This window comes from Pseudoliparis swirei, chromosome 20, assembly GCF_029220125.1.
Source record: "Pseudoliparis swirei isolate HS2019 ecotype Mariana Trench chromosome 20, NWPU_hadal_v1, whole genome shotgun sequence".
Lineage (NCBI taxonomy): Eukaryota > Metazoa > Chordata > Actinopteri > Perciformes > Liparidae > Pseudoliparis > Pseudoliparis swirei.
Genome location: NC_079407.1, coordinates 19,636,803 through 19,661,099, shown reverse-complemented (window position 1 = coordinate 19,661,099; position 24,297 = coordinate 19,636,803). Strand labels below are relative to the sequence as shown.

General features: G+C 40.2%; 4 protein-coding genes across 4 annotated transcripts; 1 reads left to right on the top strand and 3 right to left on the bottom strand.

The window, feature by feature from the left end:
• Nucleotides 1-621: 621 nt before the first annotated feature.
• LOC130211219 (extracellular calcium-sensing receptor-like) lies at nucleotides 622-3,986 on the bottom strand. The gene is given in 5 exon segments (XM_056441946.1): nucleotides 622-1,873; nucleotides 2,006-2,129; nucleotides 2,221-2,451; nucleotides 2,543-3,367; nucleotides 3,500-3,986. Coding segments are annotated over 5 exon segments (2,412 nt in total). The 5' UTR covers nucleotides 3,818-3,986; the 3' UTR covers nucleotides 622-959.
• A 373-nt stretch (nucleotides 3,987-4,359) lies between these two features.
• LOC130211218 (extracellular calcium-sensing receptor-like) lies at nucleotides 4,360-8,903 on the bottom strand. The gene is made up of 6 exons (XM_056441945.1): nucleotides 8,704-8,903; nucleotides 8,325-8,613; nucleotides 7,311-8,117; nucleotides 6,990-7,217; nucleotides 6,545-6,668; nucleotides 4,360-5,538 (listed from the first exon to the last, which is right to left on the bottom strand). Exons 1-6 carry the CDS (start codon nucleotides 8,901-8,903, stop codon nucleotides 4,643-4,645), a joined length of 2,544 nt encoding a protein of 847 aa, XP_056297920.1. The 3' UTR covers nucleotides 4,360-4,642.
• Nucleotides 8,904-12,857: 3,954 nt separating this feature from the next.
• Nucleotides 12,858-15,814, bottom strand: LOC130211222 (extracellular calcium-sensing receptor-like). The gene is made up of 6 exons (XM_056441950.1): nucleotides 15,675-15,814; nucleotides 15,301-15,589; nucleotides 14,464-15,219; nucleotides 14,154-14,381; nucleotides 13,926-14,049; nucleotides 12,858-13,765 (listed from the first exon to the last, which is right to left on the bottom strand). Exons 1-6 carry the CDS (start codon nucleotides 15,761-15,763, stop codon nucleotides 12,858-12,860), a joined length of 2,394 nt encoding a protein of 797 aa, XP_056297925.1. The 5' UTR covers nucleotides 15,764-15,814.
• A 3,160-nt stretch (nucleotides 15,815-18,974) lies between these two features.
• Nucleotides 18,975-22,413, top strand: LOC130211220 (extracellular calcium-sensing receptor-like). The gene is made up of 6 exons (XM_056441947.1): nucleotides 18,975-19,078; nucleotides 19,262-19,559; nucleotides 19,685-20,479; nucleotides 20,599-20,826; nucleotides 20,924-21,047; nucleotides 21,503-22,413. Exons 1-6 carry the CDS (start codon nucleotides 18,990-18,992, stop codon nucleotides 22,411-22,413), a joined length of 2,445 nt encoding a protein of 814 aa, XP_056297922.1. The 5' UTR covers nucleotides 18,975-18,989.
• Nucleotides 22,414-24,297: the final 1,884 nt, after the last annotated feature.

The following is a 24,297-nucleotide window of genomic DNA, read 5'->3' as shown; positions in this document are numbered from 1 at the left end:
AAATGCTGTTATGTACGTTTGAAGAATTGAAAAGCCATGGTCAAATGTTCCAGGGCAAAGTATTGACAGACAAAGGCCTCATGTTCTCCAGTAGATCTTAAGGGGATTATGATACAACAGCCCTGGTGTGATTTTTCCAGTGTAAATTGAGGGGACAGGTGTGGTGTGGAGGAAGACTGGAGACAATGTAATCTCTGGAGGGAGATTGTTAATTTGTTCGTATGCTTATGAGTGGGAAGAGCCTGAGGTAAAAGTCAAGGTCAGGCCTGAGGAACCTGCACTTCCCCACAGGTGTTCTAATCATACCCCAAAAGACACACCCTCTGAGGTCGAAAGGGTTTCATACAGCCATCTGTACAAACATACAATCAATTATTTATTTCTTAATTAAGGATGACCTAAGAGGCATATCAACTGACTAAAATTATGAGAAATAACAATAACACAAAATTAAATGTCACATGGCCCAATGACTTGCATCAGGTCTGCTTAATTTGTTACATTGATCACATGTCAAAGGTGTCGTATTAATTCCTTTATTATAGTTTAACTGTAGAGTTAATTACAAAACAATAATGCACATTTATGTTGATACATATTGTTTGAATGCAAAAACAAATATGTGTTTCCATGATTTATGTTCATTTTCAAGTTGAATATGGAGATTCATCATTTAGGTTTGGAACATATCTTTTGTAAAGTGATACACATATTAACAGTTGAAAAGGTTGCAACATTAAATAATAATGTTCTATGCCCATTACATGAAAAAACTTTGCCAAATTAAAGTATTTATTATTAATAATACATTTTGAGTTGTTGATATACGGACACAATAAGGATTTTTTTTGGGGGCGGGAACATACATTGCTTTTTCATTTAATATTAGAACTTTAATTAGTCAGTTTATTTTAAAAGTAGAAGTACAACACAATTAGAGACAAATTAAAACAAATGAATCATATGGCTCTTTGGGTCCCTTTACTCAACAAATGTTTCTTTGTATTGGTCTCAGGCTTTAATAAAATTATATAGCACTTTGGCAAAAAAACACAAAAAAGCAGCCCATAACTTGAAGCCAAAATTGCAAATATCTCCACAGCCACTGTGAACTTCCCAGGAGAGCTGGCATAAGCTGGGATAAAAGTAATCCAGACAGCACAGAATATCAGCATGCTAAAGGTGATGAATTTAGCTTCATTAAAATGGTCAGGTAACTTTCTAGCCAAAAATGCAAGTACAAAACATAACACGGCTAAAAGCCCTATGTATCCTAACACAGCCCAGAACCCCAGAGATGAACCTAGTGCACATTCAAGAAGGATCTTTTCTTTATAGTGGTTCATATTTTTGAATGGATATGGAGGGTTGATTGTCAGCCATAATGTGCAAATAAGAACCTGTATGAGAGTGAAAAACAGAACACTGAGTCTCTGCTGTGCAGGCCCAAACCATTTCATCATATTGCGACCTGGAAGTGATGCCCTGAAGGCCATTAACACCACTATCGTTTTCCCCAGAACACAAGAGATACAGAGGACAAAGGTGATGCCGAATGCTGTGTGTCGCAGCATGCAGGACCACTCAGTGGGCCGGCCTATGAAGGTCAGAGAACACAGGAAACACAGAGTCAAGGAGAAGAGCAGCAGGAAGCTCAGCTCAGAGTTGTTGGCCCTGACAATAGGTGTCTGCCTGTGGTGGAAAAATATGAGGGCTATAGTCATCGCCATGCAGGCCCCAAAGACGGAAAAGGTGGCCAACAGTATACCCATCAATTCCCTGAAGGTGATGTACTCAATAGCTTTCAAGTCACAGTTAGTCCTCTCTTCGCTGGACTTGTACTCGGAGAGGCATTTGTCACATTTCACTGCATCTGAAAGCATAAATATGTTTAGGCTGTACAGTGCACACATCCTCAGATAGACCAGTAAAGTGCTTGCAGTGATTCTACCCAACAGAAACACGATGATTGCTAGAGTAAAGGCTAGGAATCCGGCCGTCTCACTTGTACTGTTGCTGAACTCCCCGTCAGCACAGGTGACGCAATCAAAACAGCAGATAGGCTTGCCTTTCACAAAAGCCCGACGGGTGCCTGGTAATCAGCTCTCACTGCAAACAGACCTTGGTACCTGTATTAAAAAAGGAGAATTGTTTATTAGGCTACGTTGCAGAATAAAATTCAAGAACGCTCATTCGGACAGGCTTTCGAGATTGACTTACCTCAACATTCTCGCCTGCCCAGATAGCTCTCACATCTGATTTCATCTCAAACTGCTGTCCCTCAGGCTGTGAGGCATCATAGAAACCAATGGTTTCAAAGACAATGTAATCGGTCTCATCCATCTGCCAGTTTACGAGTGCATAACGGGCCACGGGGTCGCCCAATTCATCAAAGAAAACCCTTTCACCAATCTTAGTAGTGAAATTGACCTGTGTTAGGTAATGCAGAACCTGCAGGGAAACAGATATGTTCTTATTCAGCTAAATATAAACTAAAATATAAAATAGTTTGACTTGACTTTAATATTATTTGTATGTTTACCTGCCATGGTTGGGCATTTTCCCAATCAGCACAAGTGTTGTTCTCAAAAGGCCCCTGTCCATCTTTGCAGGTCAACAACATGTGCAAAGCTTGAGCGACAGCATATGTGGCCTTGTAAACATTATTTAGTAAACTGGCATCTGAAACATCGGTGAAGCGTGTGTTTGTGTCCCACAGAGACTCCTTCCCGGTGCAGGCTGCGACTGAACCCTCAGCTTGAGTCTCTGCTTTGAGAGTCAGGGTGCAGCCGAACACCGTCTCCCACAACTCCACCAGTCCCTGGTCTCCCGGTGTGGTGGAGGGCCGGCTGTTAGCGAGGAACTCCTGCAGTCCAGGGATGTGAGCATTTAATGCTGAAAAGCCCACCGCACCCTGCACCACAGCGTAGTTTACTGGAGAGGCAATATAGCGATAAGTGATCCAACCCTCACTGCCCACCCACTGCAGTCCTGTCACATTGTGAGCATGAAGCTCCTTAATAAGTATGTCAAGGTCTGTGCCATCAGCAAACGCCACTATGACCTTCGAGGTGGATTTCTTAATAATGTTCACCACCTCTAAGAACCACTTCCTGGGATCGGTTCTGTAAATAGCCACTGAGTACTCAATACATACGCCTTCCCTTTCTGCTGCTTCCAGGAAAGTGGCCATGCCACCATTCCCATAGTCACTATTAGTTCTGATAGCCCCGACCCAGGTCCAGCCAAAGTGTTTCATAAGTTTTGCGAGGGCTGTGCTTTGGTGAATGTCACTAGGTATGGTTCTGAAAAAAGATGGATAGTCCCTTCTTTTGCTAAGACATGCACAGGTGGCTGAATGACTGATCTGAAACACAAGTCAAACAGAGCAAGAGCAAGATTTGAGATGCCTAATATGAAAACATTTACACATGTTATCTAACTTATCACTCAACAACTACAAATTCTCTCGACAGCTCATGTGTACAGAAACACTTACCACAGGTATATTGAAGGGTCCCATGGTGCGTGCAATACCTATTGTAGAGGTAGATGTGGTTTCCCCTATTACAGCATGCACATTTGAGTGTTTGCTACAGCTTTCTTCCCCACTCTCATACCTATTCATCAAGTTAAGTGATGCCCTGATGGACAGAGGGACACTGGGGCAGGAGTCAAAGATCCTGTAACCCAATGTCACTCCGGGCAGCAGATCTGAGCTGTTGTTTATCTCCCCTATGGCAAATATCATGGTGAACGCATATTGAAGTTCTCCTGGGTCCAGTCTTAAAAAAGAAGAGGGATCAGATGTTACCATTTGTGAAAAGTAAAAAAAGTTTGAACATGAATAAACAACATATATTATATTGAGATAACAGATACATTTGTTTCATACCGCTTACCCTTCACACTGGATTTTTCCTGGGTTGAGTTGGTGAACTGGATTGACACTGACTGGGTTCTGATGGAAGGAGAAAATGCCTCCAATGTTGATGTCTCCCTCCTTAGAAAACTGAGACTGTTCTTTTGTCCCATATGTTTGACACACAGGCTTCCCTCCTCTGACAGCCAGAAGACAAATAAGTAGCAGATCTGCTATCAGCAGCATTTTAGCTCACCTCAATATTTACCACACAAGGCCGAAAGCTAAAATCCCTCAACTCACAGCATTTTATAGGGTTTTTCTTATAACTACCACAAAGCCACAGTGGCCTGGGAGCAACCTATGCAAATTACCGGTATGTGTTTTTGTCCACCAACGTCCACCAATGGTGTGACTGAAAGATGGATGGGCCTATTAGAGGAATTGCATTTGTATGCCATCATTGATTTTAGCATAACCAATGATGATTTACAATAAAGATAAAAAAAACAGTGTTCATGGGGAGATCTAAGTTCATGTGTATTAGTATTTTATTTAGCAAATGATAAAAAATAACAATTTTAAGCAAAGCATTATTAGTACTTTTAATATATCAGGTATTTAATTCACTGCAGTTGAGAACATTCAATATATAATTGTTCATTACATTAAAAAAAACTGCAAATGTGGCTACTCTGAATGCTGCTCGTCTCATTTTCCGCAAGATCATATTCAACCCACAGCCTTTATAAGAATAAAATAGCAATTCGGGAATTTTCACTAGTTTCTCCCGATCATATGTTTTTTGGTATTTCTCTCTGGTTTTAGGAGTAAAATATAACATTTTGGAGCAAATATACAAAATAGCAAGCCAAAGCTGGAGGCCAGAATAGCAAATATCTCTACAGCTACAGTGAACTTCCCAGGAGAACTGACATACGCTGGGATAAAAGTAACCCAGACCGCACAGAATATCAGCATGCTAAAGGTGATGAACTTAGCTTCATTGAAATTATCAGGCACCTTTCGAGCCAGAAAGGCAAGGATAAAGCATAGCACAGCCAGGATTCCTATATACACCAGCACAGCCCAGAAACCTACAGGTGAACCTATATTACACTCTAGAATTATCCTTTCAGTGGCATAAGCTGTATTTTTGTAGGGGAATGGTGGGGCGAGAATTAACCACACAACACAAACTAACACCTGCAGTAATGTACAGCTAAGAACACTTGTTCTCTGAAGTGGAGCAGAACACTGAGGAAATGTGCTTGTTGGCCCTTTGGCCTTAAAGGCGATGACCACTGCTAAAGTTTTCGCCAAGATACAAGATATGCACAAGGCAAAGGTGATTCCAAATGCTGTGTGCCGCAGCATGCAGGACCACTCAGTGGGCCGGCCTATGAAGGTCAGAGAACACAGGAAACACAGAGTCAAGGAGAAGAGCAGCAGGAAGCTCAGCTCAGAGTTGCTGGCTTTGACAAGAGGTGTGTGATGAAACCGAAAAAAAACACCTGACACCACCAGTGTTAAGCCTGCTCCAAACAATGAGAAAGCGGTGAGAAGGGCGCCCATGGTTTCTCCAAAAGATAGGAACTCAATCACCTTTGGAACACACTGGCTATGATCTTCATTTGACCAGTACTCCAGTGGACAGTGGGAGCATTCTCCCGTATCTGAATAAAAAACATGGAACACTAAAATGTTAATGCTGTAAGATGCAGGTTCAAACTCACACACCATCTGTCCTTTACTGGAATCTGTGGTAACTTTCCTCGAATCACAAACCACCTTCGCCATGAAAATCTGCGTAAGTGTAAATGCCCAATCAGTTTGTGTGTACCAAACTATACAGTATATGAAGCAGCACACCCCACTGCTTTTTTTGTGCTAATTTTAGCAAATAAGGAATTGCCCATTTAAGTCACCGCTTCAAGAATCGCATCAGGAATCTTGTCAGTGCCATCATTTCCCGACTTCACATCCATGGGGATATCTTCACTTCTATTCTTCGCTGCTATGCTTCACTGCCTCTATTCATTGACTCCATACTGCCTTGCTATACTTTGCTGCTATGCTTCTCTGCTATGCTTCACTGCTATGCTTTGACTCTACGCTTCCTTGCTATAATTTGCTGCTATGCTTCTAAGCTGCTATCTATTATTGTTCCCCCTCATTGCCTGGGTTGTAAAGAAGTAAATGGGCTGTGGTGATTAACTTTGAGCCATTCAGGATCAATGTGGTTAGGTGCATTCAACAGGCTCCAACCGCTGTACCCATAGATTCCAATTAAAGCAAAGGTTTCAATATTATAACCGTAAATCTATCACAGGCTGCCCGGCTGCCGCTCGCTGAATAGACTGTGTAGATTTAGCAGCGGTATGTGCCGCCGTATATACTGTGGGGTTTGCGTGTATTGGGTTAGGTATATCCTCATTGGCCGGCTATGCTTTTGCAAATGTTGTATGAGTGAGATCATGCTCATGATCGGAAGATAAAATTACACATAGAGTCCAGTAGAGGAGCAGTGCCTGTGCGTACGGAACCATGGTTACAGTATCGTAACCTTCGTTATGAGAACAGAGCTAATTTTAAAATATACGCTTGCTGGAAGAAACTGGTGAGCATTGATTTGGTAGAAATATTGGACAATCAAATAGAAATAGGAAAGCTCTTACTCACTGCTGGAATTGCTGATTTGTCCAGCAGCACAGGCGATGCATGAGAAACAGCATTTGGGCTTGCCTTTAATCACAGCCTGCCGGAAACCTGGTAGACAACTCTCACTGCAGACAGACTGTGGCCTCTGTAATACCACCACCACTCATCAAATACTCATAGTGTATTTTTCTTTAATCATAATGTTCATATAATTTGTATTAAATTGAATACATTTTTAGTCTAAAAATTATTTCAACCTCTTGCATATTACATGTAAACTTTTTGGCACTTTGCTTGCCAATCTGTAAACTATACACAGTTATAAAAGTGTCATTTTAGACTTTTATATGATTTCCTTTAACAATGCAGAACGTACCTATGTTTCATGATGAAATGGCTATGGGAGAAGTTATGACATTGATAAATAACCTCCATAATTAGTATATCATATTCAACACATTGATACCTTTGGGGATTCATCAGCCCATGTTGTGTTCTTTTCATTCATGATAAACTGTTTTCCTTTTGGTAGAGAGGCATTGTAGCTCCCGACAGCCACAAACACAGTATCTCCTGCTTGGTTTCTCTGCCAGTTCACCAGCTCATACATTGCTACAGGGTCTCCATTTCCATCAAAATGTACTCTTTCTCCTGACGAAAGAGTAAAATTCACAACTTGGAGGTATTTCACCACCTGCCAAAAGAGAACATTTAAAAAAACCTTATATTTAAGGGAATTGTTGATTATTTCAAACAATGTACTCAATCCTTGAAGGCAACTACTTACGTGTTTAATCTGTAAATTATATTTCCAGTTACACGACTGATTTACAGCTTCATCGTTTTGTCCACATTTTAACATGTTATGCATTGCATGAGCCACAGCATACACAGCTTTATACACATTGTTAGATATCCTGAGTTCTGTCACATCTGTGAAAGGATTGTTGATGTTCTCTAGTTTCTCAGAGCCAGAGCACTGAGTCTGACCATGCAAATTAGATCGGAAACTGCAACCAAATGTGGCTTCCCAGAACTCTCTCAGCAGATTATTGTGTGGTTTTTGACTTGGGTTAACCTTCAAAAGAAACTCTCGCAGGCCTCTGATCTTTGTTTTTTTCATGGTGAAACCCAGAGACCCTGTTAGGATTCCCGAGTACCTCTCCGTGGCCAGATGACCGGCCGTAATCCAGGACTCACTGCCCACCCACTGCAGTCCAGTCAAGTTCTGCTTCAGAGCTTCCTCAAGCAGAATGTTCATCTCACCCTGGGCAAGGAAGGCAACTAAGACCCTTGCACTGCCACTGTGGATCACTCTGACCACATTGGCAACCTGCCAACTGGGGTCAGTCCGCGAAATGGCCTCTGAGTACTCAACGCATACCCCCTCTTGGCTTGCAGCTGTGATAAATGTTGCCATGCCATTGTTACCATAGTCATTATCACTTCTAACTGCCCCTACCCATGTCCAGCCAAAGTGCTTTACCAGTTTTGCTAAGGCTCTGCTCTGATAGTAATCACTAGGGATGGTTCTGAAGAAAGAGGGATATTCCTTTCTGTTACTCAGACAAGCACAAGTGGCAAAGTGGCTGATCTAATAGAGAAGAAAAGTAGGGAAACAAAAGATAACATTGATAACATTTGAACAAAACTTTGACAAAATGTTGTTTTACTTCATATCTGACTTTGTTGAGGGTCACTCTATTAACTGTATCATAAGACACATTCAGATCATTACAATCCTACTGAAACAGGTTGAAATGAGTCAGAAATTAACAGACAATTGCTAACAAATAATTACCACCGGTATTTTGAAAATCCCTGCAATGTGTAGCATCACAATGGTAGAGGAGGACTCAGAGGCCCCGATGATGGCATGAACAGATGACTGTCTTGAGCAGGTTTTACCCCGAGTACTTTCCTGTCCATTCATTAGACCCATTACTGCACGAATTGAAGGCAATGTTGAACCACAGCTGTCAAATATTTTATAACCAATTGAGATATTAGGCAGCAGAGAGCTGCTATTGTTGATCTCCTGGATCGCAAAAATCATTGTTTGGGCAAAACGAAATTCTCTAAAATTCAACCTGAAAAGATTAAGAACACTTTTAACCAACAATTGTATGACTTTTTTGTTTAAGAAATAATAATTGACAAAGAAGACGATCAAACATTACCTGGAACATATGAGAGATTCTGGAGCATTTGTGAACGACAGCGAAGGCTTTGATATTTGGCTATGGAGAGAGAACGCTCCTCCAATAGTAATATCTCCTTCCTTAGATAACAGAGGAAACTCTGGGCTCCCCAACATCTCACATAGTGCAGTGTCATCCACTGCTCCACAGACTCCCACAAAGAGAACAAAGAGTAGCATTGCATTGGCAGAGTCACCCATCTGGTACTAACATAAACCTATACCTGTAATATGCTATTCTATCACTGACCAACATATGTATCTCCTTTCATGGGCAGAGCTGGATCCTTCTGCATGTGATGATGAGTGAGGTATCCTTATAAAATCACTGTATGATGACGTCAGATCGTTTGAACCTCTTCCTTTGTCTTTATATTTGCCTTTATGTACAACAATGAAAAGAGAAAAAAGAAAAGCAGGAATTCTAACTAAATAATCAGGAGAAGATCTAGAGAAACACTACTTAAAATAAATATTTTAACCAATATTTCAGGAAGTGCATTGATTGTATTATTAAAATGATGATTATTACAAGAGTATCTACACAGCCAAAAATGTGTTAGGTATTCTGATTAATTTTTGTTTGGGGCAGTTTACTTTAACGGTTTCAGACCAAGATATTACAAATTAGTACATTAGCATGTACTCCCTTACACTGCATTTGATCTGCATGTGAAGAAAGCTTTTGAGTGTATAGATAGTACTTGCAATTATATCGTTTCAACAGTTATGAAGGAGTATATAAAAAAAAATCAGGTGGTAGGGGACCAGAGTAAACCATAAAACAATAAAATCCCTCCACCCATGGCTGTGCTCAACAATATACATCTTGGGTTTGTTATTCCTGGGGTGACTGGGGGTCAGTGGTGAGTGGTTACCAGGTCCGTCTTTCAATCAAAGGGTTGGCGGCTCAATCCCCGCCCTAGTCCATGTGTCCTTGAGCTGAATTGCTTCCTGTAGCTATGTCTACGGTACATGAATCTAAGTCGCTTTGAATAAATGCGCCAGCGAAATAAAATTGAATGTATATGCATTTGTTGAGAGGGTGGTGATGGGCATATTTTTTATCAGACTGCATGTGTGTATTTAATATTAAACAATGTATCCTTACTTTTGTTGAAAAAAATAAATACATATATTATTATCAATATTCCAGCCCAGTATTCCCAAGAACAGGATCATTGTTCGATGATTGTACACCTTGACATAAATACAATGCCATTGTTCAGAGCCAAAGCAGGATGTAGTTAGTTGTGTGCATGTTATACCAGTGACTGGACATCGAGCAAGTCTGACTTCAGACAGGAGACTAGAGTTTAGATCCCCTTTAACGATTACTGTTTTTTTATAGACCTATCCTCAGTCTTTCACTTAAGTTTTGCAGAAATTTGATCAATTGGAAATTCTAATGCTGCGTTCACACCAAAAGCGTTGTGATTTTTCACGCGACGAGATTCCATGCAAAGTCAACGTACTGACGCGTGTTGTTGCGATAGACTGATAAAATGTTGCCGTGTGGCGCATTTTGGGCGGTACGTTTTGAACGGCGAGAATTTCGCCCTTTAGTTGAAATATTTCAACTTTTTAAGAAACAAAAAAAGGAAAATTTGATCATTAGTAATGTTGGTTGACTCTTAAGGAGTCGTTTTTGATATGCTTGAGTATTACACCGTGTCTTGCCATGGGACAGTTCATTCAGCAGAGAAGAAGGATGTGAAGGCCTCCCTCATCCTGATGGCCTCTTTCCCTGAGTTATTATTCCAAGATCTGGCAGTTGCTCCACCTTTCCAACCAGTACGCTCACTGCAGTTTGTGTTGTTCTCCACAGGAAATTATGCAGTACACATGGAGCCTTCACACACTTCTCCTCAATTTCTGTTTGGAGCTCAATGGCACGCCAGTACATTCTCCACTGAGAAGAAAGGATATTCGAGACAGTGGAGACTCCGACACGGAAGCTGTTGCCAATGGTCCTAAATGAGTCCCAAGTCGCGAGATATCTGCAGCACAGAAAATATCAAATTTAACTGAGTTGTATTGAAGATACTATTGGTGTTAACATAGGGTGACCAGACTTGAGTTTGTGAAAAAGAGGACACTTCATCTCGGGGGGGGGGGGGGGGGGTAGTAGTAGGAGTGTATAGCATGCTGCACAAACAACAATGCAACTAGTGGAGGCGGCAAGGTGCTCAGTGTTGCCTGATTGGAAATGGTGAAGTATCGTACCAAAGGCTCAAAATTGTCGTATTTGGAGGTTAATTATCGTGTATCTGGCAACACTGAGATCGGTCGACCAATGACTGTTCTCTCGACAGTCAGAGCTTGCGCAAGAAGGTGGAACGTAAGGGAGATACCATTTCCAAAACTTGTAAGGGGTAATAACTAGTTTGTGAAAGACCCAGAGAAACGCAAATATCCGACGAAGCAAAATCCCGGACGTTTTTGGAATCCCTGCCGGACGCATTTTTTAGGTCTCAAAAAGAGGACATGTCCAGGGAAAAGAGGACGTCTGGTCACCCTAGTAAACAGTAAAAGTTTTGATATAGCTTCACAGATACTATGCATAAATAATAATAAAATATGCCGGCGAGTTTATAAAATACGTTATATAGTTAGTAGATACATATGTGTATAAACAAACATGGCTGCCGTATCTGTATATAATATGGATGACATTATATTGCATACATATATTTAATGAAACTGCCACTCACCGGAGACAGATGGACAAGCGCTGCGCAGCTGAGGTTGAACACCTTTAATTGGTGTCCAACCGAGAGATCATCGCACCGATCCGAGCCAACAGGTCATCAAACTGGCTACTGGTTAGCCTGAAGTAGCCCTGGAAGCGGCAGTCATCCAGACGCAGTTACTGGAGAAGACGGTGACATTCACTGAGTTGTGTGCGGCGACGGATGATGTCATGAATCCAAATACAAGGGCGTTTGATGTTCCGACGTTTGTGCGATTTCCACAACAAGTATAATTCGACAATAGTGGTTATTCCTTCTATGATGGATGGCGGAAATAACAACTAACTTACGTAGACAATTCATGGAGATAAGCCCCGCCCTTTGCTTAAAATCGCACCGCTTTTGGTGTGAACGCAGCAAATAGTCTAGCGAGTAAACTCACGCGTTTTGGGCTTTTGGTGTGAACACATCATAAAAATGTTGGAATTTAAATGAGTCTGTCACTGAATTGTTGAACGTTCTTATTATTAAATACCGTTGCACATGGATCCAATAAATATGTGTAGTATATGTACATACTAAAGTAGTATTATATGAATGGAGTTATCACAATTACAATATATTCACTGTCCAGCAGGCGGCACTGAAGAAAAACCTTTATTTAGTATACCAACATGCTAAATGTTATGCTAAAAATGTAATTTTTGGATTCAATGATTGTTAGTATGTATGTTAATGCACTAAATACGGCCTTTATTCTCACTTTACTATGTTGGAATGAAACCCTGAAAATATACTGAATAAATATGATATATTTTATGATGTAATTTATGTGTGCTTGTGACTTTTGGCCATTGGTTATATCCACTGCATGCTGATGTGCCCTAAGGAAAGACCTTTATCTCCTATGCACTAGCAAGGATGTACATTTATACAGGTGGCTGAGTTTGAACATGGCGTTCCTGAAAAAAACGATGGAACTTTTATGAATACATTTAGGTACGATCCTTGAAAATCCCTGTAAATATGGGGATACTGAAAACAAAAACGTGTTTTGGATTAGTGTGAATTTCAGGTTCTTTTAAAATATTTCTTTGAAGACAAAGTATTTTGAACCATGTTTTTGTTAAACATGTTCAGTGTACGCTTGTGTGATGCCAGTTTGTGTGAAGGCCTATATAGTAATTTACTTTAATTTGCAGGCCCTAATTGTGCTAATTCAAATAAAAAGTGAGGGACTAATTAATATGTTATTTTCTTAATGTCCAATGAAGTGGTAACAATACAAGTTTTACACAGTACAAAACATATTTTGTAATTTCTTTTTGAAAATACAGATTTTTAACGTCATTATTTTCTCAAGCATTTTTTTTACATTCGAGATACATATACATTACTAAAAGCAAAACAAGGTTGAATAACATTGAGAAAAAAAATCCCTTTAATCGGATGCCGTTTTTCCCATCAGATGTTTTTTTGTGTTCAGTTCAGGTTTGAGTACAATAATGAAGCATTTTGGTGCAAATATACAGAGAAGTAGTCCATAACTGGAGGCTAAAATAGCAAATATCTCTACAGCCACAGTTAACTTTCCTGGAGAGCTGACATATGCTGGGATAAATGTGATCCAGACCGCACAAAATATCAACATGCTAAAGGTGATGAATTTAGCTTCATTGAAATTATCAGGCAACTTTCTAGCCAAAAAAGCAAGTACAAAACATAACACAGCTAGGAGACCTATATATCCTAACACAGCCCAGTACGCCACAGTTGATCCCAGGGTGCACTCAAGAATAATCTTTTCTTTATAGTGTTTCATATTTTTGAATGGATATGGAGGGTTGATTGTCAGCCATAATGTGCAAATAAGAACCTGTATGAGAGTGAAACACAGAACACTGAGTCTCTGCTGTGCAGGTCCAAACCATTTCATCACATTGCTACTTGGAAGTGATGCCCTGAAGGCCATTAACACCACTATAGTTTTCCCCAGAACACAAGAGATACAGAGGACAAAGGTGATACCGAATGCTGTGTGTCGCAGCATGCAGGACCACTCAGTGGGCCGGCCTATGAAGGTCAAAGAACACAGGAAACACAGAGTCAAGGAGAAGAGCAGCAGGAAGCTCAGCTCAGAGTTGTTGGCTTTCACCAAGGGAGAGTCCTTATTGATCAAGAATAGTGTGGCCACAATTAAAGTTAGGAACACACCAAACAAAGTGAAAAATACAAGAATTATACCCATAACCTCAGTGAAGTAGAGGAACTCGACATTTTTCAGTACACATGCATCTCTGTTTTGATTGGACCAATACTCTTCAGGACACTTTTTGCAGTCATTAGAATCTGTAATAGGAAAATGCTCACTATTATTGTGATTCTATCAGTTAGATTGTAAAAATGTGAATACGAGACTGTAGCATAGTGAACTTTAGCATGATACATAGAGTGTGAAAAGCAAACAATGTATGAAAATTACCATATCTAAGGTCTGTGGTACATATACCTGTGCTGTTGCTGATGTCTCCCTCTGCACATGGTATGCAGTCATAGCAGCAGACTGGCTTTCCTTTCTGAAGGACTTTATAAGTTCCTGGACGACATATTTCACTGCACATTGAGAGAGGCAACTTTAAATCGAAAAAGAGAATAGATGTTAAGTTTTTATAATCAACCATTCAGGACAAACTATTTCAAAGCCTTGCATTGCATTACTGTCAACAATTATATTTGCCTCTGTCTTCCCTCCAGGCCAGATTATGGCTTCAGTCTTGAGGACAAACTTCTGTCCAGGAGGTAGGGAGGCATCATAATAACCGACAGGTTTAAATTGGACCGAGTCATCAGATCCACGCTGCCAGTTCACCACCTCATACCTAGCCACAGCTGCTCCAGTGCTGTCAAACCATACCTGGTCTCCATTATTAGTAGTAAAATTGACCTGCTTCAATGACTCCACGACCTTTAAAAACAATAAGGCAATAAACCAACATGTAAATGAAGAAAGCTAATTAATAAACCGTACAGTAGTTTGTCCTTTTTACCTGCCAGGGAGTAACCTCTATCGTCCTGTCACACCCCTGACTTTCTGAGCACTTTAGAATGCTGTGCAGAGAATGGGCCACAGCGTAGACAGCTCTGTAGATGTTATTAGAGTATCGCAGCTCTTCAACATCATCATCATTGTATTTGAGCTCCATAAGATCCTGGTTGGCTTTGCATAGCACTGTTTCTGCCTTGGTGTCCCTGTTTGTCTCCTTACACTTAAACTCTGTATCCCAGAAATCCTTGATTAAAAAATCACCCAGGCCACTTATGTTGGTCTTTTGCATTGCAAAACCCAGTGAACCTCCCAGTACACGGAAGCTGGTGGGAGTCACAAGGCTGTTAGCAGTGATCCAGGCCTCCACACCAATAAACTGCAGGCCTGTGATGTTGTACAGAGTTAACTTCTCAAGAAGGTTGTTCATCTCCACGTGTGCCAGGAAACCAACAATGACCCGGGCAGTGCTCTTTCGGATCACTTCTATGACTTTCATGAGTTTTTCTGGTTCTGCCCGGTGAAATTTCTCTGTATACTCCACACACACTCCTTCCTCCTGGGCTGCAGCAAGGAAGATGGCCATGCCATTGTTGCCATAGTCACTGTCACTGTTGACTGCCCCGACCCAGGTCCAGCCAAAGTGCTTGACCATCTGGGCAAGAGCTCGACTTTGGTAACGATCGCTGGCAATAGTTCTAAAGAAGGAGGGATACTCCTTCCTATTGCTTAAACATTCACAAGTAGCTGAATGACTTATCTGAGAATACACAAAGAGAGAAAAACTAATACAAAGAGTTTTCATGTAATAGAGACAGTGATGCACAAGTATTGCTCATACCACAGGTATTTTGAATGGTCCAGTAGTCCGGGACAGCACTATGGTTGAAGAGGATTCAGACTCCCCGATAATAGCGTGAACAGCTGATTGACCAGAACAGCTCTTTCCTACAGTCCACTCATCACCGTTCATCAGGGCCATCACAGCACGCATTGAGGATAATGTTGAGCCACAGTTGTCATAAATACGATATCCAATCGAAACATTGGGAAGAAGAAATTTGCTTTTGTTTATTTCTTGAATTGCAAAGATCATGGTCTGTGCAAATCGAAACTCCCTGAGGTTCACACTGAAACAAAAAGAGCAACAATCAACTTTGTTCACTATGACACAGCTCATGAGGACATATTTGAAAAGACATAGCTCAACATTACCTGGAACATGTGAGCCGTGATGGTTTTTCTGTAAAGGAAAGCGGAGGCTGTGTGATTTTGCTGTGGATGGAAAAGGCTCCCCCAATCATTACATCCCCCTCCTTAGACAGCAGTGGGATCTCTGGACTCCCAAGGATCTGACAAAAATGAGCTTCCTCATTCGCTCCAAATGACAAAAGATGCCACAAGAAAAGCAGTCCTAATATCACTAGTGACATTTTACACTCTGAAATTCAGATTGTCCAGAGCTACCACCCATGTCGAAATGAACACATGTTAAATGTGACTATTTATTATCTTAGCTGAGGATAGGGGTCACCGGCCTCTTACCAACCAATCAGAGATAAGTGAGATAGGAGAGATAGGACAGTTTCCATTGTGTAATAAAGGTGTAGTTATTAGTTACTTTACAGAATAAGTTCTCTACACAACATATGATAAGTTACGAAATACCATGAATTGTTATAGATTAAATTTTCCAGAAAATAGAAACAATATTAGCTTCAAAGTAACCAACTTCCTATTGTAATATAAAGTAACTATATTTTGCATTATCTAAGTTCAGTATATTTTGCTTGCTATACTTCTCTACATGCAAGGACAAATATGGTGGAAACCTACCGTATGTTAGATTACACATGAATCAATTCAAAACTAAATAGATATTTTGTTAAATTGTGATGGCAACTTTATGAACAAATAGTGTCTGTGTTTTGATGCTTATTATTATGGCATTCCATTTTTATAAAAAATGTGATTTGTATGGAAAGTATAGAAGACATATGAGTATGAACTTCCTCTCCTGAAAAAATATGCTATTTTGTAATAATGGAGGCCATGAATGTTGTGTATTTTACAAAACAATCATCCTCATCCATTAATTACTCTTATATGATTTTGGAAAATGTATATTTTATTTTATTTTAATTTACCATACATGTTACATAGCTTTTTGTGAATTTGGCATTTGGATAAGGGCATTAAAGTTACACTTTTGACAACTAATCTAAATAAACAATTTAGCACAGCTGATTTAGCAAGTCATTGGGCCATGTGATATTTAATTTGGTGTTATTGTTATTTTTTAGTCAACAGGATGCTAATTGCCACCTGATATGCCTCTTAGGTCTTCTTTAATTAAAAATGAATTGTTGTTTGTATGTTTGTAGAGATGGCGGTTAGTTTATGAAACACTTTTGATCTCCCCACAGAGTATGTCCTTTGGGGGCTGATAGGAACATATGTGATGAAGTGCAGGTGCCTCAGGCCTAACCATGATTTACACCTCAGGCTCGTCCCACTGAAAAACAAATAAACTCCCTTCAGAGTTCAACGTTTCTCCATTCTTCTTTCTCCACACAAACACCTGTCCCCTAAGTTTACACTGGAAACATACCGTCAGGGCTGTAGCATCATGATCCCCTGAAGATCTTTACTGGAGAATATTTGATGTGTTTGAGTATTGAACTCAACAAACTTCAATAATAAATATGGAAAATAAAGACATAGTATGACGTTGTTGTTTTTTAACCATTGAGAATCGATGTGATGTGCTGAATGTTAACAACAAATATCCAGTTAGATGTAAGACCCAGGGATATCAAGTCTCACGCACTCCCGCCACACATCGTATTTCTCGCGCTGAAAAAAACTCTCGGCTATTTCATGTTTGAATGCAGGGGTGCTCAATACGCCGATCGTGATCGCTACAGACGGGACGGAGCAAAGACAAAGTCACTAGCACCCCCCCCCCCCGTCAACAATTCTTCTCGGCTCGAATGCCGGCGCGCGCAACGCTCAGCTGCGATGCGCGCACAGGTGAGCATCGGGTGCTGATTGAAATCTCACGCTTGCCTGTCTTCAAAACTTGAGAGCCCTGAAGACCCATTTCTAAGATTAACAATATTTTCACAATGAATATATGGACAATGAGGGATATATTTTCTTGATGTAGAAGATTCGGAGGCAAAATAACTGTTCAAACTGCGAATAAAGGAAACTATTGAATACTACAAACAACTATATATTGCAGCGATCAGCACAATGGAGTATTTGGCTCACATCAAGTGAATCGCAACAAGAAAAGAAGGGAAGAAAGGACCCAACCCTGCAGCCTTTGCCTGTTTATTTTTTTCCTGTAAAACTGTACTTTCACATTAAAAATGATCTATGTCTCAATACCCAAACATTGCAGACCTGTAGGACTGTTGGACATATCGCTCTGAGTGATTCCCTCCAAAACTATATGGTAATTCAAATTAATCTCCAAAATTCTTCTGTGAAGACTATCCAATTACATTCTAAAGTTGGCTCGTGTATGGGAATTTCCTCCCATACAAGTGTATTAGCAGTAGAAATAGATGAGCTTTGGCATGTAGTTTTATCATGTCGGGTGAAACGTCCTGTCTGTTTTTCAGTTCAAGCCAAAGTAATTTTATTTGGTTGAGGTCCGGGTTTTGTTGGCCATCCAACCTGCCATGTATACATGGCTGTGTGTGTCATGTTGAAAGACTGAAGGGTCTTCACCAAACTGCCATAAAAATGAAAATGTATCATTGCTAAAAAAAATATTCCCAACCAGCTGTTTTAGTACCATGTGGGGTATTATTGCAGTTGGCACATGGAAAGCGTGTGGAGAACCTATTGAAAAAAACGTTGCATTGGAAGCATAAACGGTAACATTACATCAGGAAGAACCAATGCATATCGGTTGTTTCCACAGTGGAGGCTTTAACAACAGGGCAGCTCAGGTGGGCGCTCTAGAAACGGAAAAGTAGCTGAGCAGGAATTCAAAGGTGGACGGCCGACTCGTGATTTCGCTGGACTTTGGCAGAGAGGGTGATCTGGAAGGGACAGAGGGACATCGGTGGAGATGGGGAGCTGGTAATCCTATTGTTTGACAGCTGAGATTATTGACAGATGATCTGGCTAGGAATCCAAAAAGATGCCATAGATGGTCATTTGGAGTTTGCCAGATATCAGCTTTGAGACACTGAGGCCCACAAGCCTTTTTTGGGAACCTCCCTCCTTCTGCCCTGCTCCACAGAGATGACAAATTATTGTTCTATTATTATTTGCATTGCTGGATCAAAATGTATAAATACCATTGCACGTTTTGAATTACCCTTAAGGCAGACATGATGCCGCATTGGTTTAGCTCTCTTTGACAGTATGCCATCCACACAGAAGTGGCCAGAGCAGGGATGGGCACTCTTACAACTCTTGCTAGTTGCATCTTTCTCTCAGACTAAGGAGCTGGTGTGCAGGCAAATAGGGGTTCCTGAGAGCCCCCAGTTTTATAAGGATGGGAACATCATGTTGGGGGGCATATTTTCTTTCCACAGCAGCTGGAAAGACAGACAGGATACCTACCATCAGAAACCACTGCCACTGCAATGCACCAGGTAAATTATACAAACTAAATCTATTTTGATTCCAGAATATCTAAAAGGAAGTCCTACTGAGTATTTGAAATGAGAAATCCCTGTGGTGTATATTAATACCATTAAAGAATTGAATTTGTTATGCTTTTGTTTATATTTCAAGAATATTTCATATGACAACAATGTATAACTGCCTGCATTAAGTCTGAATTTCAGAGAGTTCCAGTTTGCCCAGGCTATGCTCTTTGCCATTGAGGAGATCAATAACAGCACAGACCTACTGCCTGGAATCTCTCTGGGCTACGAGATGTATGATACATGTGGCTCCATTGCCAGAAGTGTAAGGGTTGCATTGTCATTGGCTAATGGTAATGCAGTAGCATCGGCCACTTCCCAGGCACCATGTATCAGACTTTCCAATGTGCAGGCCATTATGGGAGAAACATCATCTTCACCTTGCATGGCTATAGCTACTGTCATCGGACCCTTTCACATCCCAATGGTTGGTATGATTGTTGAATTGTTATTTATTGGGAAAACAATGTTAGAATTGTTTAAATCTTCAAGCTGATCATAGCATTCTATTTCATATCTTTGTTGTGGTAAATCATTTCTCTTTTCTCTTAGATCAGCCATTTTGCTACTTGTGCTTGTCTCAGTGATAAAACCAAGTACCCATCCTTCCTCAGAACCATACCCAGTGACTACTACCAGAGCAGGGCCCTGGCCCAGTTGGTCAAGCATTTTGGTTGGACTTGGGTTGGAGCTATTAGAACAAATGATGATTATGGCAATAATGGCATGGCCACATTTATAGAAGCCGCACGGCGGCTGGGGATCTGTCTGGAGTACTCTGTGTCTTTCTTTAGAACATATCCACCAGATAAAATACAAAAGATAATTGACACTATCAAGACTTCTACTTCCAAGGTTATTGTGGCTTTCCTCTCCCACATGGATATGGATGTGTTATTACATGAGTTGACTCATAACAACTTAACTGGGTACCAGTGGGTAGGCAGTGAGAGCTGGATATTTGATTCACAAATTGCGGCAATGGATAGGCATCACATTTTGGATGGTGCCATAGGCCTGTCGATCCCCAAAGCACATGTCAGTGGCATTAGAGAGTTCATGTTGGATGTAAAGCCGCTCAATTCATCTAGTAATGAAATGTTTACAGAGTTTTGGGAAGCATTATTTAGCTGTAAGTTCAGGCAGTCACAGCCATCATCAGGACATCTGAGACAATGTACTGGACATGAAAATCTGACTGGAGTACAAAACAGCTTTACTGATATGTCACTGATGCCAATCTTTAACAATGTATACAAAGGAGTGTATGCTGTGGCTCACACACTTCATAGTATTCTCAACTGTAAAGAAACCTGTAACAACACAGTGCCGCTTGATCCATATAAGGTGAGTTGAAGACTAGCAGCGATAATATTGTTTGTCACTAAAACAAGGAAACTATTTTGTTAACATTTTGAAGTTTAACCTATAACATGTATGTCAGATAATGTTCTACATCTTCTTAGATTTTACAGCTTCTAAAAAAGATTCAGTTCAAAACAAAGGACGGAGATGAGGTTTACTTTAATGAGGATGGAGACCCAGCAGCAAAGTATGAAATCATAAACTGGCAACCTACAGAAAAGGGCCTTGTGGACTTCATCATAGTTGGTCTTCATGATTCAACTTTACATGCAGGCAAACAGATGAATCTGCTAAATATATCTTTGATATGGGCCCAAAACTCAAAAGAGGTATGATTCAATGCTATCCCTGAAGTTGTTGGATACAGTGTATTTGAATTGTCCTCATTGCACATACATCTTTCTCATGGTTGTTCTGTTCATGCAGGTGCCTTTGTCAGTTTGCAGTGAGAAGTGTCCTCCAGGAACTCGCAAGGTCCTCCAGAAAGGAAAGCCAGTCTGTTGCTATGAGTGTTTAAGATGTGCAGAGGGAGAAATAAGCAACATTACAGGTAAATTAAATTGATACATGTAGAAAATAAAGAAAGGCCTACAGTAATCTCTCACCTCCTCCTTGTGGTGCCTTATTATGCAAAATAGTTTTGTGCTCACCAACCAAAGGTTTGACATTTGACATGATCTCCCTCTGAAAATGCAATGAATGTATATTTAGAGTAGATACAATTGTTTGAGCAGCATCATTGAAAATTGACGTTTTAAAATATATCTTATGCTTAGAAATTAAACAACCTAAACAAAACATTACAGATAATACCAATATGTATTAGATCTTGTCCACATACAATCGAGATTATTCAAACTGATACGATGTAACCATCATAATACTATACATTTCTTACCTTGTAGTCATGTCTTTTATGCATAGAAAAAATTAAAATTAGAAATAAAATAAAATATAAATATACTTAGCAAATCCAACACCTGGTTTAATATACTTTTTTTTCAGATTCTATCACCTGTGTGCGATGCCACCCTGAATATTGGTCAAATGAGAGAAGAGATGCCTGTGTGAAGAAGAATGCAGAGTTTCTATCATACAAGGAGATTATGGGAGCACTGCTCACTGCAGCGTCGCTATTTGGAACATGCATCACTAATGTTGTGGCACTCATTTTCTTCTTATATAGAAAAACTCCTATTGTCAGGGCCAACAACTCTGAGCTCAGCTTCCTGCTGCTCTTCTCCTTGACTCTGTGTTTCCTGTGTTCTCTGACCTTCATAGGCCGGCCCACTGAGTGGTCCTGCATGCTGCGACACACAGCATTCGGCATCACCTTTGTCCTCTGTATCTCTTGTGTTCTGGGGAAAACTATAATGGTGTTAATGGCCTTCAGGGCCACACTTCCCAGTAGCAATGTGATGAAATGGTTTGGACCTGCACAGCAGAGACTCAGTGTTCTGTGTTTCACTCTCATACAGGTTATCATATGTATCCTATGGTTAACAATTTCTCCTCCTTTTCCATTTAAGAATTTTAAGCAATTCAAGGACAAAATCATCTTAGAGTGTGCTTTGGGTTCAGCTGTAGGCTTCTGGGCTGTACTTGGATACATTGGACTTCTGGCCATGTTTTGTTTTATTCTTGCTTTTCTGGCCCGGAAACTGCCCGATAATTTTAATGAAGCTAAATTCATCACCTTTAGCATGCTGATATTTTGTGCAGTATGGATCACTTTCATCCCAGCTTATATCAGCTCTCCTGGGAAGTTCAGTGTTGCTGTAGAAATATTTGCTATTCTGGCCTCTAGTTTTGGACTGCTATTTTGCATTTTTATTCCAAAATGTTATATTATCCTCTTGAAACCTGAGAAGAATACAAAAAAGAATATGATGGGAAAGGAAGGAGCTGCAAAATAATTCTGAAAGCTAAAAACTATTTAATGCATTTATTTGCCTGCCGTATTTGAGACTGGAACACATGTATATTATTGTATCTATCTTTCACCAGTCTAACCTATCCCTGTTGCTCTGTTTTGGTACCTTTGCAACTGTATTGTTTTTCTTAATTTGAACAGTCCATCCATCCATTTTATTACACTTATCCAGGACTGTGTGGTGGCAGCAAAGCAAGGTTGTCCCTTCTCTCAGAAAACCTTTCAACATCACTTAAAGCACGACTGCAGCTTTTTCACTGCTTCTCCCTTCAGGCAACTGCTCTGCTATGGTTTGATTAGTTTCTTTTGTCAAACCCTCACATATACTTCAAGTTTCATTAACGTCCACGCCTCATATTCGAAGCATTTTTAATTTAGTTTAATTTGGTTCAACTGTTGACATTTGGTTTGTTTTGTGCAATAAAATTTATCTTTTTAAATTTGCATACGGTGTGTTTCCCTTTTGTTGTGGGTGTTTGAGCTAAGTATTCTCCATTTGGCTCATGTATGGGAATTTCCTCCCATACAAGTTTGTATATTCAGTAGAAATAGATTAGCTTTGGCATGTAGTTTTATCATGTCAGGTGAAACATCCTGTCTACGTTTCAGTTCAGGCCAAAGTAATTTGATTGGGTTGAGGTCCGGGCTTTGTTGGTCTTCCAACTTGCCATGTATACATGGCTGCGTGTGTCATGTTGAAAGAGTGAAGGGTCTTCATCAAACTGCGATAAACATGCAAAACAATTTTTTTTTAAAAACTGATTCCCAACTAGGTGTTTTAGTACTGTGTGGGGTATTATTGCAGTTGGCACGTGGAAAGCTTGTGGACGACCTCAACTATTGAAAAAATAATACATATACAGTGCATCCGGAAAGTATTCACAGCGCTCACTTTTCCACATTTTGTTATGTTACAGCCTTATTCCATAATGGATTAAATTCATTATTTCTCAACATTCTACACACAACAACCCATAAAAACTGTTTTTGCTAATTTTTGCACATTTATTAAAAATAAAGAACGAAAACATAACATGTACATAAGTATTCACAGCCTTTGCCATGACACTCAAAATTTAGCTCGGGTGCATCCTGTTTCCACTGATCATCCTTGAGATGTTTGATTGGAGTCCACCTGTGCTAAATTCAGTTGATTGGACATGATTGAGAAAGGCACACATCTGTCTCTGGAGAGATCTGAAAATGGCTGTGCACTGACGCTCCCCATCCAACCTGATGGAACTTGAGAGGTTCTGCAAAGAAGAATGGGAGAAACTGCCCAGAAATAGGTGTGCCACGCTTGTGGAATCATACCCAAGAAGACTTGAGGCTGTAATTGCTGCCAAAGGTGCTTCAACAAAGTATTGAGCAAAGGCTGTGAATACTTATGTACATGTTATGTTTTCGTTCTTTATTTTTAATAAATGTGCAAAATTGCAAAAACAGTTTCAGTTTGTCATTATGGGTTTTGTGTGTAGAATGTTAAAATGAATTTAATCCATTTTGGAATAAGGCTATATTATAACAAAATGTGAAAAAATTAAGCGCTGTGAATACTCGGACACTGTGTATACTGTTTTTAATTGTAGGCTGCACATAAAGCATAAACGGTAACATTACATCAGGAAGAACCAATGCATATCGGTTGTTTCCACAGTGGGCTTTAACAACAGGGCAGCTCAGGTGGGCGCCTAGAGACGGAAAGTAGCTGAGCAGGAATCCAAGGTGGACGGTCGACTCGTGATTTCGCTGGACTTTGGCAGAGAGGGTGATCTGGAAGGGACAGAGGGACGTCGGTGGAGATGGGGAGCTGGTGATCCAATTGTTTGACAGCTGAGATTATTGACAGATGATCTGGGATGCCATA

Excerpts from the sequence above, each read along its gene's own strand:
- LOC130211222 (XM_056441950.1), bottom strand. The coding sequence starts at position 15,763 with ATGATTGGGGGAGCCTTTTCCATCCACAGCAAAATCACACAGCCTCCG. Across the intron at positions 14,382-14,463 it reads TAGAGGTTACTCCCTGGCAG|GTCGTGGAGTCATTGAAGCA; the intron begins GTAAAAAGGACA and ends TTGTTTTTAAAG. Across the intron at positions 14,050-14,153 it reads GGCCTGGAGGGAAGACAGAG|TTGCCTCTCTCAATGTGCAG; the intron begins GCAAATATAATT and ends TTCGATTTAAAG.
- LOC130211220 (XM_056441947.1), top strand. The coding sequence starts at position 18,990 with ATGTTGGGGGGCATATTTTCTTTCCACAGCAGCTGGAAAGACAGACAG. Across the intron at positions 20,827-20,923 it reads GGGCCCAAAACTCAAAAGAG|GTGCCTTTGTCAGTTTGCAG; the intron begins GTATGATTCAAT and ends CTGTTCATGCAG. Across the intron at positions 21,048-21,502 it reads AGAAATAAGCAACATTACAG|ATTCTATCACCTGTGTGCGA; the intron begins GTAAATTAAATT and ends CTTTTTTTTCAG.
- LOC130211218 (XM_056441945.1), bottom strand. The coding sequence starts at position 8,903 with ATGCTACTCTTTGTTCTCTTTGTGGGAGTCTGTGGAGCAGTGGATGAC. Across the intron at positions 7,218-7,310 it reads ATAATTTACAGATTAAACAC|GTGGTGAAATACCTCCAAGT; the intron begins GTAAGTAGTTGC and ends CTCTTTTGGCAG. Across the intron at positions 6,669-6,989 it reads GGGCTGATGAATCCCCAAAG|AGGCCACAGTCTGTCTGCAG; the intron begins GTATCAATGTGT and ends GTGGTATTACAG.